Source organism: Triturus cristatus, chromosome 9 (genome assembly GCF_964204655.1).
Source record: "Triturus cristatus chromosome 9, aTriCri1.1, whole genome shotgun sequence".
NCBI lineage: Eukaryota > Metazoa > Chordata > Amphibia > Caudata > Salamandridae > Triturus > Triturus cristatus.
In genome coordinates this window covers 1,285,953,461-1,285,969,256 of record NC_140592.1, presented here as the reverse complement: position 1 = coordinate 1,285,969,256, position 15,796 = coordinate 1,285,953,461, and the positions used below count along the sequence as shown (strand labels likewise).

The following is a 15,796-nucleotide window of genomic DNA, read 5'->3' as shown; positions in this document are numbered from 1 at the left end:
ATAGTAACTCCAGTTCCACTATTTGGGTATGGCACACCACATTGTCTCAAGTATCTGTAGTTTTGGGGCAACTACAGAGTACCACAGTACATATGTATGGGTATCAGTTCCTGCTATATCTCAGATACCTGTGTTTGGAGTATTTGTGAGGGATCATTGAGGAGTATCCTGGTACCTGTATTTTCAGTGCACCCCTATATTACCCTGAGTTTTATTTCACTGTATCTGCAATGGGGTCACCTACAAGTATCTCCAGACTCTATTTGTGGAGCACATTCGTGCAGTGCCTCCTATACCTGCATTTGTGGAGCATAACCCCCTTCAGGGTACCACCAGCCCCCTTATTCTCAAGGCACCCCCGAGTACCACAGTACCTGTATGTGGGCTCTTCAGCTATGCCCAGCGGGTCAATGAATGCTCTCTCCAGCTGCATCAGTTGGTCATTCACTCTGCGGACTTCTAAGGGGCTGCAACAGAGACAGAAACACAATGAATCCTTCACTTGTGAAACACCGACAGTCACACTTCAAATGCATCTAAATTTTAAGTTTTGAGTAGCGGTTTAATTAAAAAACAAACTATGACACTGTTAAAACAAAATAAAAGACTGAGGGCATCTTTCATGGTTTGGTAGACCAGGAGAAGCGGTGGTCCTCCTACTCTATGAACCTCTGTTTAGGGTAGAGGGAACTGCTGGTTTATCATTGGTAACCCCTGACTCACCAACAACTAGAGGACCGCAGAGTCACAGTGGCGGTCATCCTCCTTTGTTAAGCCCTTAGTGGGCAGCCCACCATCCCAGCAGTTCAGTGGAGGGATGTCCTCTGCTCCTATGCTGGTGAATTGCCACTATATCTAGAGATATTTGCCTGCACATCAGGAATCTCTCTTGTTAGAGTCGGGGATCTCTGGTTGGCGCAAGGTTGCCCTTGTGTCAAGCAGGAACCCTCTCCTTCTGGTTGGCGCAAGGTTGCCCTTGTGTCAAGCAGGAACCCTCTCCTCCACGTCAGGGCGCAGGATAACCCCTCGCGAATGACCCTTGCTCACCCTCTAGGTGCGTGGCGTGAGCAGCCAAGGCGATTCCTCAGGCGTTGTTGGTTAAGCACTTACAATCGTACACACAGTAAATACATCAATCCCCCCAGAAACGGACACCAGACTTGGATATATATAAAAATACGATTCTTTATGTAAAAATAAGGTATATATATCTCAACAGACTTATCACAAGACCAATAACGTTTTCGCTAGGCCACCAGGTTATACAGCAGGCAAATGTTCTGGGTTCGTAGTTTCAAATGGATAGTTCGTAGTCTCTTTACTTGTAGTTCCAGTACTCACAGAGATCGACTCCTGCGAACGGGGAAATAAGGCGTTGCGGGCCCCGAGCCCGATACTGGAACTTCTTTCGTGATGTGGAGAGTCGGCACAGGTCGGTGCGACTCTCAGCTTGGGAAGTGTTCTTGGGTCCTCAATCAGCAGGTGTGGGCAAGTAGGCAGGCGCGGCCCGCGACCCTTTAGCACGGCGGTGCAAGAGGGTCTCCACAGCGGGGGCGGCGCGGCCTGAGATGTCCGAGGATAGCGAAGCGGGGTCACAGGGCACGGTCAGTGCAGCTGGATGACCCGGCGTAGATCACAGTCGTCGGACGGCTTCCGGCAGGAGGGGCGATAGCACGTTCAGCGCACTCCAATGGCAGGCGGTGACAGGGATGCAGGCGGCCTGGCCCGGGGACAGAGAGCGGCTCGGGACGGAGCGGGGCTCTCACGGGCTTGAGGCAGGCGAGCTTCTGGGTGTCACGGCCCTAGGAGGGGCGATGAGGGGCGCAGTCTCTTTCCAGCGGGAGGCACACACGGCTCGAATTGGAGGACGAGCAAAAGCACAGAGAACCCACTGTTCCTGGGGTTCAGTTCAGGGGGCAAGCTCAGATCAAGCCCTTGGAGAATGTTCAAGCACAAAGTAGCAAAGTCTTTTCAGTAAGTCTCTTCCTCTCCTCTCTCAGCAAGGCAAGCAGCAGGCCAGCTCCTCCGGCGTCTTCTTCTCCTTCTAGTCGGGCAGAGGTTCTTTGTGGTAAACAGGATTCTGATTTCTTAGGAGCCAGGCTCCTACTTTTATACACCAATTCTTTTGTTCTTTAGCGCCAGGGGGCCTAGGCCTGGCTCAGTCCAGTTCTGGAGCACTTTGTTATGGTGACTCTGCTCTTTCCTTTCAGCAGCAGGGCAGAGACATCAGCCGCCCCACAGGGGGTGGCGCCGGCTTTGTGGTGGCAGAGCACAGGTCTATTCAAGAGTCAAGGTGTACTCCTCCCACCCATCCAGGTGGAATCTCTCTATCCACCACCTGGCAGCCAACCTGTCTCTGGGGATTCCCCAACCCTGCTCCTTACTGTTGCTGGGCAGAACACACACACATACAGCAGAGGCGGACTGAGATGGTCAGGTCAGTAAACACTAACTTTCTAAAAGTAGTATTTACAAACCCAGGATATTAAAATAAACTTGACTACAAGAAGTATTTTATCATCCTGAGTTCAGGCATACTAAACTTGACACTTCTACCATGCTCTCTGAGTCTACTGGGGTCACAGCGTTGGCGTGATCCCAGCAGCCCATTCTGGCCTATGAAGAGCAGGTAGCCTTCAATAGTGAAAAACGACAAGGGCTGTAATTCACTACTAAGACATGCCACACACACCAGGGCATGTCTTACCTTATGCCTACAATGCACCCTGCCCTTGGGCCTACCAGAGGGGTGGCTAATATGTAGGTAAGGGAAGGTTTAGGGACTGGCAAGTGGGGGCACTTGCGCAGTCAGCGCGACGGTCCCGGACCGCGCACAGGGTCTGCGGTGGCAGGCCCTAGACACATTTTACAAGGCCGCTTCCGTGGGTGGCGCAACCAGCGCTGCAAGCCCACCAGCAGCATTGGCATTCACAAGCCCTGGCACCCCTGGTGCACTTTACTGGGGACTGACAGTGAATCCAATAAACCAATCATGGACATCAATTACAGGTACACTTTACCTAGGGAGCACTTGCACTGCGGCACGGATTAGCCGTGGCGCAGTGCCCTGAGCGGACAACACCAGCAAAACAGTCGAGGCACACCATCAAAAAGTGGAAGGGAAACTCACGCCAAGGTGCCAGGTCTAACATCTCTGTTTTAAGGGAGCAGTAAATGGGACATATTTAGGTCCTGCCTGCGACAGCTCATGCACTGCATGTGCTCTCGCTTGCAAGAGATATTGTATACACCAATGGGCTTGCAGACAGCCCCCTGCTTTACATTTGTTGGCTTCATTGCTACTCTTATATGTTACCTTCTAATTGTACAATGTGCACTGGCTTCACTTCCGCTTCTTTTTGCTGGAGCATGGACCAAGTACTGATTGCTTCAGTTTAATTGCTGGCCTTCCTCTGATCATGCCGTGATCGTACTATGCAGATTGGAGATTGTTCCCCTGCCGAAGCGTAACGCGGTGTATTTACACGTTATTCACAGATATAGATAGTTCATTTCTATCTACAACACTAAATGACAGCCATTGTGCAGTTCTTACCGCGAAGCCACGTGTTTATTCTATACACGGATTGAACGTTACATCGAGTCTGTTTATTTGAACTGAACTGGAATTAATTACCGGCTTCTAGTTGAGTCGTCCCTCACAGGGCACCCAGCCTGGGCGCCCTGTAAGCTATTTCTTTCACTTTTAGCACGGTGACACTATATATCCATAATATCTGAACCGCTTGCTGACCAGGTGTTCCCACATTAGATTGTCCTGAAGAGACCCTTTACTTCAGACAGGGTCCAAACGCCGTTGACGAGATAGGCGAATCAAAATATTTTTTGACACTTGAAATGAATGAGTGTCATAGATCATTCTAATTCTTTCTTTTTGATCGCCTTTATAACGATAAATTGAAACCGTTGTATGTGGTATAGTTTTCTGATATTTCTTTTTTATGTCTATTCACTGGTTTCACTGGGACACTTTTTTCACAAATGTGTACTAAGATTTTGCTTTGTTTTTGTTAGTAAGATTGTCATTTATCTGTGTATTGTGAATTTGTATATTGTGAAATTGTTTTTGTAATTTTCAAAGTGCTCGTTTATTGTGGAATATAAAAAATGTTTTTCTACCTTAAGTCTGACGTGTGAGGTTAACTTCCCTTTCTGACGCCACTTTTAACCCTTTTATTTATTGTAATTTTTGCTGTAAATCATATTATTAAGTATCAATCCACTCGAGCCATTGTTTCCTCTTATAAACATGCTGTGATTGAGGCACTAATTTTATGTTTTTCTTCTTTCCGGTCGTCCTTATTCAACCTTTTGCCATTGGTAGCTATGGTTTACTATGTCATACGTACTTCAAAGAAGCCCTTTTGGACTTTGAAATGAACGTTTATTTTGAAAACGGGTGTTCTTTTACTGGGACAACAGGTGTTATTTGCTTCCAAATATATTTTCACTAATACATGGGAGCAATTGCAGCCCTTATGTGATAGAATGTTTTGCCAAATGTCATTTTTTTTTCTTTTTCACACAAGGAGAGATTAACTAATTTGTTCAGTGTCAGTGGGCACACAGGGGTTACTGGACCCAACCGTGGAGGTCTTTTTACTTCTGATGTCCCGGGGTCCGACCTTCTATGGATCCTGAGTAACTGGTCCAATTACCCCTTCTGCACTTGATCCTTAGTGGCAAATGTGAATGAGCAGTCTATTGCTCCCTCGAGGGGGAGGTGTGGATACAGATTAGTAACACGACTCATAACTCAAAAATCATGCAGCAGCAGCAATAAATCAATATCCGGTGAAATACTACTTGCAACCAATAAAAGGATTCAATTTCTGATTGTATTCATTCAAAGTAAAGTTACGATATTCACAGACAAGAACACTGAGACAATCATAGGTGAGTAAATCGGTGTATAGGAAATGTTACATACGCCAGAGGACTACAAGGTGTAGGAGTCACAAGTCATCCATACTGGTAGACGTCCTTTGCAGCAGGCACATTAACCCTCTGTGCTACCTTACCATGAGTCAAAACTTCCACTAGACAAACCTCCACATCTCTCCAGGAAGAGCATTAATCACCAGAGTTATCTTGACATTTGTATTGTTGTCTGAAAATTGCTGGAGGCACGGAGTGAAGCAGTAGATGCTTTTAAAATCATAATATACTTCAAACATGACGCCCCCACCCAAAGTCAGTCCCAGGTGTGGATGCATTAATTGCACCGCCCTTGAGCCAGCCCTGTCGGTCAACCTATGTGCAGTGTTGTAAATGGGCAGCTACTGCAAGGTACTGAGGACCTCCACTCCTTTAACTTGAAAGGGTGAGAGCCAGCACTTCTAAGCACTGGTGCAAAGCGATTTAATGGGAGAGTACCGGCACTTCTCAGCACAGGTGCAAAACGTTTAATGGGAGAGTACCGGCACTTCTCACCACTGGTGCAAAACATTTAATGGGAGAGTGCAGGCACTTCAAGGCACTGAGTACTGGTGCAAAACGCTTAATGGGAGAGTACCGGCACTTCTGAGCATTTGTGCAAAATGTTTAATGGGACAGTACCAGCACTTCTAGGTGCTGCTGTAGTACATTGAGCAGGAGAGTAATTGCACTCCTCAGCACTGGTGCAAAACGTTTAATGTGAGTCCTGGCACTTCTCAGCACTGGTGCAAAACATTTAATGGTAGAGTGCAGGCACTTCTAAGCACTGGTACAAAACATTTAATAGGAAAGTAGCACCACTTCTCAGCACTAGATCAAATGTTTAATTGGAGAGTACTGGCACTACTCAGCACTGGTACATGAAGCTTAATGGGAGAGTACCAGCACTTGCCAGCAGTGCTGCAGTACATTTAATGAGAGAGTACTGGCACTTTTCAGCACAGGTGCAAAACACTTAACGGGAGAGTACCGACACTTCTCACCACTGGTGCAAAACATTTAATGGGAGAGTACCGACACTTCTCACCACTGGTGCAAAACATTTAATGGGAGAGTACCAACACTTCTCACCACTGGTGCAAAACGTTTAATGGGAGAGTACAGGCATGCCACGGCACTGAGCACTGGTGCAAAAAGCTTAATGGGAGAGTACCAGCACGTCTCACCACTGATGCAGTACATTTAATGGGAGGGTACCGGCACTTTTCAGCACTGGTGCAAAATGTTTAAGGCGAGAACGCCACTTCTGAGCGCTGGTGCAAAATGCTTCATGGGAGAGTACCGCCACTTCTCAGCACTGATGCAAACGTTTTAATGGGAGAGTACCGCTCTGGACCCTAAATTAGACATGAGCAAACACATCAAGAATAACGCAAAGAGCGCCTTCCTGAACCTTAAACTACTCAATAAAATAAAACCCTTCATCCCCCCGAACGACCTCAAACAAGCCACTCAATCCCTGGGAACGCAACCCTCACAGGATCAGCAAAATCTCATCTAGCTCCGCTCAGAACAACTCTGAATGCAGCAGCCAGAATGGTCTCCGGAGTTAAAAAATATGAACATAACTCACTGGCACTCAGAGAGCTCGAACGACTCCCAATCGAAATGCGTGCCAACTTCAGAACTGCCTGCCTCACCCACAAAGCGCTGCACACAGGGAGACCCGGATACCTGGCCTCCAAACTCCAGAAGGCCGGTCAGACAAGAAGCCTAAGGAGCACCAACACTCTGCTCCTCATCCCTCCTAAAACCCGCAAACAAAAAAACGCATCTCGTTCCTTCGCAGGAAATGCGCCCAAAATCTGGAACTCCATTCCAGTCCATATCAGGACTAACCCCTCCTACTTAAATTACAAAAGGCAGCTCAAAGACCTCCTCCTCAAGCGATCTCTCCCACAACAGCACACCGACACTTTGACATTAAGACCTCAACCTCACTCTCCTCAGGACTACCTCCTCTAACCCCCCCCTACCGGATCCAATCCCGTCATAAGTCACTGTGCTTTTGCGGCGACACTACGTGAAGCGACATGAGACAGTGTACAGACTACTGCTCTTCATCTTTTAAACTCGCCGTGAGGGGAACGGCTCCTTATCATCCCACGCTTGCCTGAACTCTGCTATCGCCATACTCTGAGCCGTGAGGGGAACGGCACTGAAACCTCGCCGATACCGGACCACAACTCCCAGGGGGCTTTGCGCCTGGAGTGCACCGGACATCACCTGAGGGCGTTGGAAGCCCGTAAAAGCTCCGAGAGCCTCCTGCAGCGCGGGACGCTCTGCTCTTCATCTTTTAAACTCGCCGTGAGGGGAACGGCTCCTTATCATCCCACGCTTGCCTGAACTCTGCTATCGCCATACTCTGAGCCGTGAGGGGAACGGCACTGAAACCTCGCCGATACCGGACCACAACTCCCAGGGGGCTTTGCGCCTGGAGTGCACCGGACATCACCTGAGGGCGTTGGAAGCCCGTAAAAGCTCCGAGAGCCTCCTGCAGCGCGGGACGCTCTGCTCTTCATCTTTTAAACTCGCCGTGAGGGGAACGGCTCCTTATCATCCCACGCTTGCCTGAACTCTGCTATCGCCATACTCTGAGCCGTGAGGGGAACGGCACTGAAACCTCGCCGATACCGGACCACAACTCCCAGGGGGCTTTGCGCCTGGAGTGCACCGGACATCATCTGAGGGCGTTGGAAGCCCGTAAAAGCTCCGAGAGCCTCCTGCAGCGCGGGACGCTCTGCTCTTCATCTTTTAAACTCGCCGTGAGGGGAACGGCTCCTTATCATCCCACGCTTCTCTCCCCCGCCGTCGCCTGTCACCGCGACCGCTGTGAGGGGAGAGCGACCGGCGGGACTTCACTACCCAGGTCCCCTTGCAACCTTTCGTGAACCGGAAGGAAACCCCACGGACCTTGCGCGCCCGGAGGCGCTACTTAATCGATCGAGCCCCCCGCGACGCGGGACCGCGCGCGGGCTAAGCCCGGGCAAAGGGCGGGCCCTCTGTGGCCCTCAGAGGCACAAAGAGGCCGGGCTGGGCCACATCTATTGCCATAAAAATCAAGGTACTGTAATCCGATTGGTTTTCCAAACTATCGTGATCCACTGGTGAGGCTGAGTGGTGGACAACGTTTTTAACACTTATATACTGGTCATTGATTCCTTGAAGTATAAGCAGGGGACCTTAATCTATTCTTTTGATGTGCCTCGACCACTCGGGCAGTGAAGTACTAAATTGTGACTGTAATTTGCGCATTTTGTGTGGGATACACTGAGAGAAGGGGGACTGTGACCGATAGGGTACCATGGCTTCCAAACCTAAAACAAGATCATCGAAGAGAAAACCAAGTACCCCATCGGTGGCCAAACAAACTGGATCGAATATCACTAATGTAGTTGGACACCTAGCCCCCCCCACTGCCATAGATCTCATGCTACGTAAGGTCATTGGGGCAGTGGATGGGGAGATTGAGCGCGCTGAGAGACGCCTCTCGATGACCCCTACAAACAACCCCCACTCACAAATACAGAGTACACTCTCGCAGGTGTTAGATATAAATCTTTGTGACAGCTCACAGGACAATACCAATGATATTTCATCTGAAAATGTGCCATGCGGCCAACTGGTATCAGAGATTGACCCCCCCCCTTGCTAGGTCAGCAAAAAGACTATTTGTACCAAAACATAGACCACCTAAAAGGCGCACAAAGAATATGCATGCAAGGAAATTAAAATCAATTAACATGGGTGGGAAGACACTAGAAGATGAGATTATAGAAGTAGATGTGCAAGGTCCACTAATCCCGCCAGGATGGCTCCAACCGGTAATAAGTGACCTTCAAAAACATTTAGAAACCTTCATTATCTCACAAATAAAACCTTTAATTAGCAAAATTGATAAAATCACTAATGAATTGCAAAAGTTAGGGAGACTGAAGGAAAATGTAAATCCCATCTCTATTGGAAACCCAACTTCAATTGAAACCCCCTCCTCAAGGATATTACCCATGAATAATAACTGCACAAGCAATGAGCCATGTACTAACGCCCAGGTTCATGTGCCGCCTAAAACTATAGCCCACTCGCAGAACAGAGGCTTTATTGAAAATGTGAAAGAACCTAGCGCTAGACCCCAGGTTCCGCAAAGTAGGGCGCAGACGTTGTTAGGGCAGGTCGTTTCTCACAGCCAGGTAAATAAACAACAAAAAGACTATGAGAGCAAAGGAGAAACTCTCCCCCCCCTCGTGTAAATTTACCCCCCCAAACAAGCCCCTATGTTGTGGTACTTGCTGGGGTGCCTGAACTGAGGATGGGTCAAAAAGAGCCATACTTAGATTTAAAAAACAAGATTATTAATTGGCTTAATATACACAGACCGCTCCGGGGGCAGGAAAGGGGAGAAATTATTCACGTGAGGAGAGTATCATGGCTGGGGACCAGAGAGAAGGATATTGAGGGGGACTGTGTCATTGTAAATTTTAGGAATCCGGGTCTAGTGGAATATATATTGGGTAACTTTAATAAAAATGTAACTAGTACTGTACAGGCTATGCCATTAGGTTATTTCTATCTGAGAAATAGAAACACATATCCCTTGGCCCAAAATCAGGGAAGGAGGGAAGGAGGAATAGACGATTATAGGAAAAGAAAACCTGAATATAGTCACTTCTCATCACTGGATCTGGATGGCCTGCAGTGGAAAAACAGATTCAGTCCCCTTCAATACCTGGACGAAAACGACTGACTAACCAACCCAGATATACAACCTGTGGGGAAAGAAACTAGAATGACCAGGGATAACATTGACTTAACTCCTACAGGAAGATATACACCGAACCCCCAGGAAGGCTCCCAGCAAAATCAGAATGGGGAGATACAAGATACCCGGCCTGAAGAGAGAGAGGCAGACGCTCTCCATATTTGTGATTCAAACTTGATAGGGAAACAGGGGGGAAAGGTGAAAATCACATCCTGGAATATAGCAGGTTTGGCAGGAAAAATAGCTAATGCAGATTTTAGAAATCAATTAAGGGAATCCCATATAGTAGCTCTACAGGAGACTTGGGCGGTTGAGCCCGACCTCTATCATTTGGAGGGTTACAAGCTATTTTTTGTCCCTGCACAAGAGAGTAGGGCAGGCAGAGCTAAAGGAGGCCTAATAATTTATGCTGATATTAATTTAAAGGGGAGATGGATAGTGCCATCCTGGACCTCAAAAAATTTGCAAGCAATAATATTTCATGGCTATGGGATGAAGGTACAACTATTTAATATTTATAACTCAGGCTCAGGAAGCGGCACTAAAACCGTGCTAGAGGAACTAGACACTAGATTACAACAGGAAGCCGATTCAAGGAAAGGCGGTGTAGATCCATTTGTCCTCTTAATGGGAGATTTAAATTGCCATTTATGCCCATATTTAACCTCAGTAACCACGGACTGGGATCTTTGTCCAGTTAGTAAAGGGCCACACTTCGAGCACAGCTCGGAGGGTACATCACTTACAAAATTAATAGGTAGTCACTCATTAGTACATACCATGGATGTAGTAATCCCAGGGCCAAAGGCTACCTTGGTACCAACTTTTAAAGGCAGGGGATGTTCGTCTATTATAGACTACATCCTGATAACTGCCTTTGCCAAACAATGGGTGGGGATGGTATGCACTAAATGGAGTCCCTTTAGTGATCACAATCCCTTATTTATAGAAATACTCTGCAGGGGTTATGTTGAAATGAATAAACAGCTAGATATTATCTTACAGCCTTCAGATCAAGGAAGGCGCTTAAAATGGGCAAAAATCAATGCCTCAGAATTTTATATTGCACTGATAGTAAAGGGGAAAAAGTGGGTTGAAGAGTGTCTAGATTTTAAAATAGAAGGAGCTGATTTAGTATCTGCCTTCAGCGAACTAACTAAATTGGCCGAAAAATTATTGGAGGCGAAAGGTCCTAGAAAATCTGGGACCCACCCAAGATGGTTTGACGCAAGTTGTGCACGAGCGTTAAGAAATCTAAAATTAAGCCTTAAAGTAATTCCAAGGGACACAGTGGAAGTGGTAAAGTGTAGGAAAATTTATAACATTAAGATCAAAGAAAGGAAGGCTTCCCTAAAAGCAGAACTATGGGCTGACTTAAGAGAGGCCGGTGAAAACAGGGATTTTATTGAATTCTGGAAAATCATAAATAGGCCCTGTTTTCACGACCAAAATGCCCCAGTTATTAGCACAAATATCCTCCCGCAGCAATGGATGACCCACTTCGAGAGCCTTTATAACCAGTCTAAAGATCCTAAACATAAAGGGGAATGGGATGGTAATAGGAGCTGGGTGCAGGATTTTACACTCTCCGAGATTATCCAGGCAATTAAAGGGTTGACTCCAAATAAAGCCCCCGGGCCTGATGGCACCCCCCCAGATTTGTATAGAAGTAATATTGACTTGTGGGCCCCAATTTTAACGAGGGTGTTAAATGCAGCTATCAAGACAGGACTCCCTAGGTCGTGGTCCACCGCCTTAATTGTACCTATTTTCAAGAAGGGAAATAGGGACAATCCTCAGTGTTACAGACCCATATCACTGATCGACGTTTCTGCCAAAATACTGGGGCGGGTGATCCTAAACCGCTTAATGATCTGGACAGAAGAGCACCATACAATAGTGGATACCCAGTATGGTTTTAGAGCAGGAAAGTCGACCAGTGACCAATGTTTAAATTTATACCTTTTGGTCGCTAAATACACCAGAGCGAGCAATGGTACTATATATATGGGTTTTATGGATCTGGCGGCGGCCTTTGACAATGTAAATAGAAGTAAACTTTGGGAAAGGATGAGCACTTTGGGGATTGACCAGGGACTTATAAGTATCCTAAGAGAATTACACTGGAACACCACAGCCAGGGTTCGCTTTAGTATGGAGGGGGGGCAAACTGACTCCTTTCCATGCTCTAGCGGAGTAAGGCAGGGATGCATTCTTGCCCCCTTCCTTTTCTCATTATACATTAATGACCTGGAGTCATGCCTCATAGCCCGGGCGGTGGACTGCCCCAAGGTACGGAAGCGTCAAATACCGGTACTATTGTACGCAGATGACGCAGTCCTGCTCGCCCGGACACCGAGAAGTCTCCAATCTCTGATCAATGGATTTGTGGTCTTCATGGAAAAATTAGATCTGTCCGTGAATTTGACCAAGTCCTTTGCACTGATTGCAGGCAAAAAACCCATCAAAAAACCGGTGTTTAAAATCGGGACTCATACCATGGGCATTGTAACCACCTTCCCATATTTAGGTCTATTACTTGATGGCAAGATGCAATTTGACAAATTACTAGAGGAACACTGTACTAAATTGGCTTCCTCATGTGGTGCAATTATGAACTTTGCACAGAGGCTGGGACGTTGGTCCCCAGAGCAAATAATGAGCTTGTATCGCTCAATAAGCACAGCCAAAGCAGTATATGGAGCCGAGGTTTGGGGCTTTAGGGATGCCAAACAGTTACAATTAGAGGAAGACAAATTCATCCGTAGAATCCTCAAGATCCCACACTCAATACCAGCTGAAATTGCACATTCCGAACTCGGAATTCCGTATATTGTAGATCAGGTCAAGATTAGACCGGTCTTGGCTTGGCTTAGTATTTGGGCTAACCCGGAGGCTGTATTAAGCCAAGAAATCCTCTCTGACTGTATACAAATGGACAAAGGGATGTCAATCCCTTGGCTGAATTATGTTAAACTAACTTTAGAGTCCGTAGGTCAGCACACCCTTTTTAGCACCCCTGCATTAATCACAAGGAACAATAAATTACAAATCAAAAGACTGTTGCTTGACAATTTGGAGAGGCTTAGGGAGACTAAAGCTTTTGCACTAAAACGGTCAGTGGTAGCACACTCCTTAGTTAAAGAGGCACCGGGTATGGAACCGTACCTATTTCTGATGTATAATCACCAGGATAGGTGTTTAATGTGCCGTTTTAGGCTCAATTTGTTGCAAAATATTTTAGCTTATCCGTCTGGTTTTACTGCAACTATTGAGCAGAAGGGTGCCTGCGGCTGCGACAACATGTCTCCGCAGGACACCCTTCATTTTGTATTATTATGTCCATTTTATTGTTACCCAAGGCGTATGTTTCTGGTTGAAATCTTAAAAAATGGAAAATTTCGGCATGCTAAAATAGCTCTGCTGTTTCTACAGAGAGCAAATGATATGCATACCTTATGTTCAGTAATAGGTTTTCTAAAAGCGGCAGTAAGACTAAGAAACACCAGAGACTAACCTATCATGAATAATATATTGATTCTTTTTTTTTTGTATTTTAACAGGGTGATAGATGGTTAATTTTGATATTGATGTGATAAAAAATCATGTATGTTTCTGTGTTTTAAAATATGTACTTTTTATGATGATTTTTAACCATCGAAATAAAGAATTAATTGATTGATTGATTGATACTGTGATAATATATCTTACGAATGTCACTGTGATCTCTACGACGAGACTATGCAATGCGTCTTGAGGCACTGTACATATTACTGTGTTAATGTATCATACAAATGTTAAGGCTGTAAAGCACTCCGATACCTCCGAGTCTGGCTAGCGCTATATAAAGCTCTTAAATAAAATAAAATAGCACCGGCACTTCTGAGAACTGATGCATAATTCCTAATGATAGGGTACCAGTATAATGGTACAATGGAAAGATGCCTCTTGGACCACGGCTTAACAAATCTTATTCACTACATAGGTCTAAACTTATTACCTACCTATCTGCTCGGCAGATGAGCTGGAATTCTCGTTCCTACTTGATCAGGTGGGTAAACAAGCACAAAAAAAGTTCTTCATTAATGCAGATTTACTTTATACTTTAGTTTTTTCAAAGTTGACACACGTATATTTTCATATGCTGTTCCGGGAGCCGAGACGCCTTGGAAAGAGACTGCAGGAATACTACATTGGCCCTTATCAAAGAGGCGCATACAACGCATGCAGTGACAAGATCGAGGACACTTATATTATTCCAGACCAGGGTCCGGACCAGATTGGGCCCGTAGAACCTCCTATTGCCATATTCGCCTTCTGCTCCGCTTGCCCTGACAGAGTTCAACCTTTGAACGAAACGCGTTTGCTGATGTTGTGCGCAAATCCCATGGATTGTTTAAAATAAAGATTTATATATTTTTGCAACGAAGACACTGATCAAGCTTCTTTATTGACGTTACATTACCCTGGGAGTGCACCGCTCCATTGTTCTCAAGACCCCTCGTCTAGTTAGCCAACTACTTACTGTGGAATGTCTATAGGAAGAGCACTGCCGGTGCCAGGCTGAGGCCGGGTGATGGGGCACACGAGCGGAGGTCCAGGACATTTGCAGGTGGGGGAGGACCCCACAGGCCCCTCTCGAAGCCCCACGCACCCTAATTCACAAACTGGCCTTGGGAGGGCACTGCTGTACAGCAAACACACTTATTTCCGCACCCCTGAGATCCCCGAAGTTCCTGGAATGGGTGTTTCTGGGAGGAGGGGCGAGCTGGAGGTTACTCGGTTCTTGCTTATTCCTGCCTCTGAACTTTGGTGTTTATCCAACTCGCGAGCCTTTCAGAAAAGACAGAAGATTTATCTGTTCCTCGTGACTAGTCTTGTGCTTCCTCCTTTTCTTCACCAGATTTTAGGTCTCGCCTGCTGTCAGCACTTGTCCGTTGGGTGGGGTTCTGTTTACAGAAAGGGGCTTGGAGCCCGCCGATTGCTTCCCATTCGTCAGCTTCATTGTCACTCTTCCTTGCTGCATCTTCATTGGCCAGTCTCATCACACACTTGTAGCTATGCTCATGCTCTACCTTATCCTGAAACAGGCATGACACTTCATTAATCAGCAGACATTGCTGTTTCCTTAACATCTGCAGTTTGCAACTTGTACGTACGGCGTGTTGCATTTCATTGCTTAGTTTAATCTGTGTGCAAACAGCCTCCATCTTTGATGACATGCCTGTTTAAAATCTGTGCCTAACCGGAGCATGCTAACAAGCTTCATACAACTCTACTCCACTCCATGCCACACAATTCCCCTCCACGCTACACAATCTCACACAATTCCACTACAAACAATGAGTCATAAATCCCTTCCTTGCCACACAATGCCACACAAATTCACTCTGCTCCACAGCACTCCACTCCACTCCACACAACACAATTCCACTCCACTGCACACAACTTCACACAATTTTACTCCACTCCATGCCACACAATTCAACTCCACTCCATGCCATTGAACGCCACACAATGCCACTCTGATCTGTTCCAATCTTTTCTAAATCGTTCCATACCATACAATGCCACTCCGCTCTACACCACATGTTGAAACACAATTTTATTCCACACCACACAATGCTACACAATTTCACTCCATGCAATTCCACACAATTCCACTCCATGCCAGTCCACACCTCACAATGCCACACACAATCCCTCTCCAGTCCCTTCCACAAAATGCCACACAATTCCACTCCACTGCACACCACACAATGCCACACATTTCCACTCAACTCCATGCCATACAATTGCTCTCCACTCTACTCAATGTCATTCAATTCCACGCCATTCCACTCCAATTCACACAATGCCACACAATTCAACTCTACTTCACACAATTCCACACAACTCCACTCCACACAATATCATCTCACACCACAAAATGCCACTCCACTCCAAGCCACACGATGTCACAGCACTCTACATCAAACAATGTCACTCCACTCTACGCCACACAGTACCACAAGATTCCACTCCACATCACATAATGCCTCACCGCACCATGCCGCACAATGTCACACCACTCCACTC

General features: G+C 46.5%; 1 protein-coding gene across 1 annotated transcript in view; it reads right to left on the bottom strand.

Moving 5' to 3' along the window:
- Positions 1-14,395, bottom strand: part of LOC146799782 (putative N-acetylated-alpha-linked acidic dipeptidase) — a 30,232-nt gene extending 15,837 nt beyond the window's left edge. The window contains exons 1-2 of the mRNA XM_085628108.1: positions 14,244-14,395; positions 375-467 (exon numbers count right to left, since the gene is read on the bottom strand). Of these exons, the coding sequence (XP_085484234.1) occupies positions 375-433 (59 nt within the window). The 5' untranslated portion in view covers positions 434-467; positions 14,244-14,395. The remainder of the gene's footprint in view (positions 1-374; positions 468-14,243) is intronic.
- Positions 14,396-15,796: the final 1,401 nt, after the last annotated feature.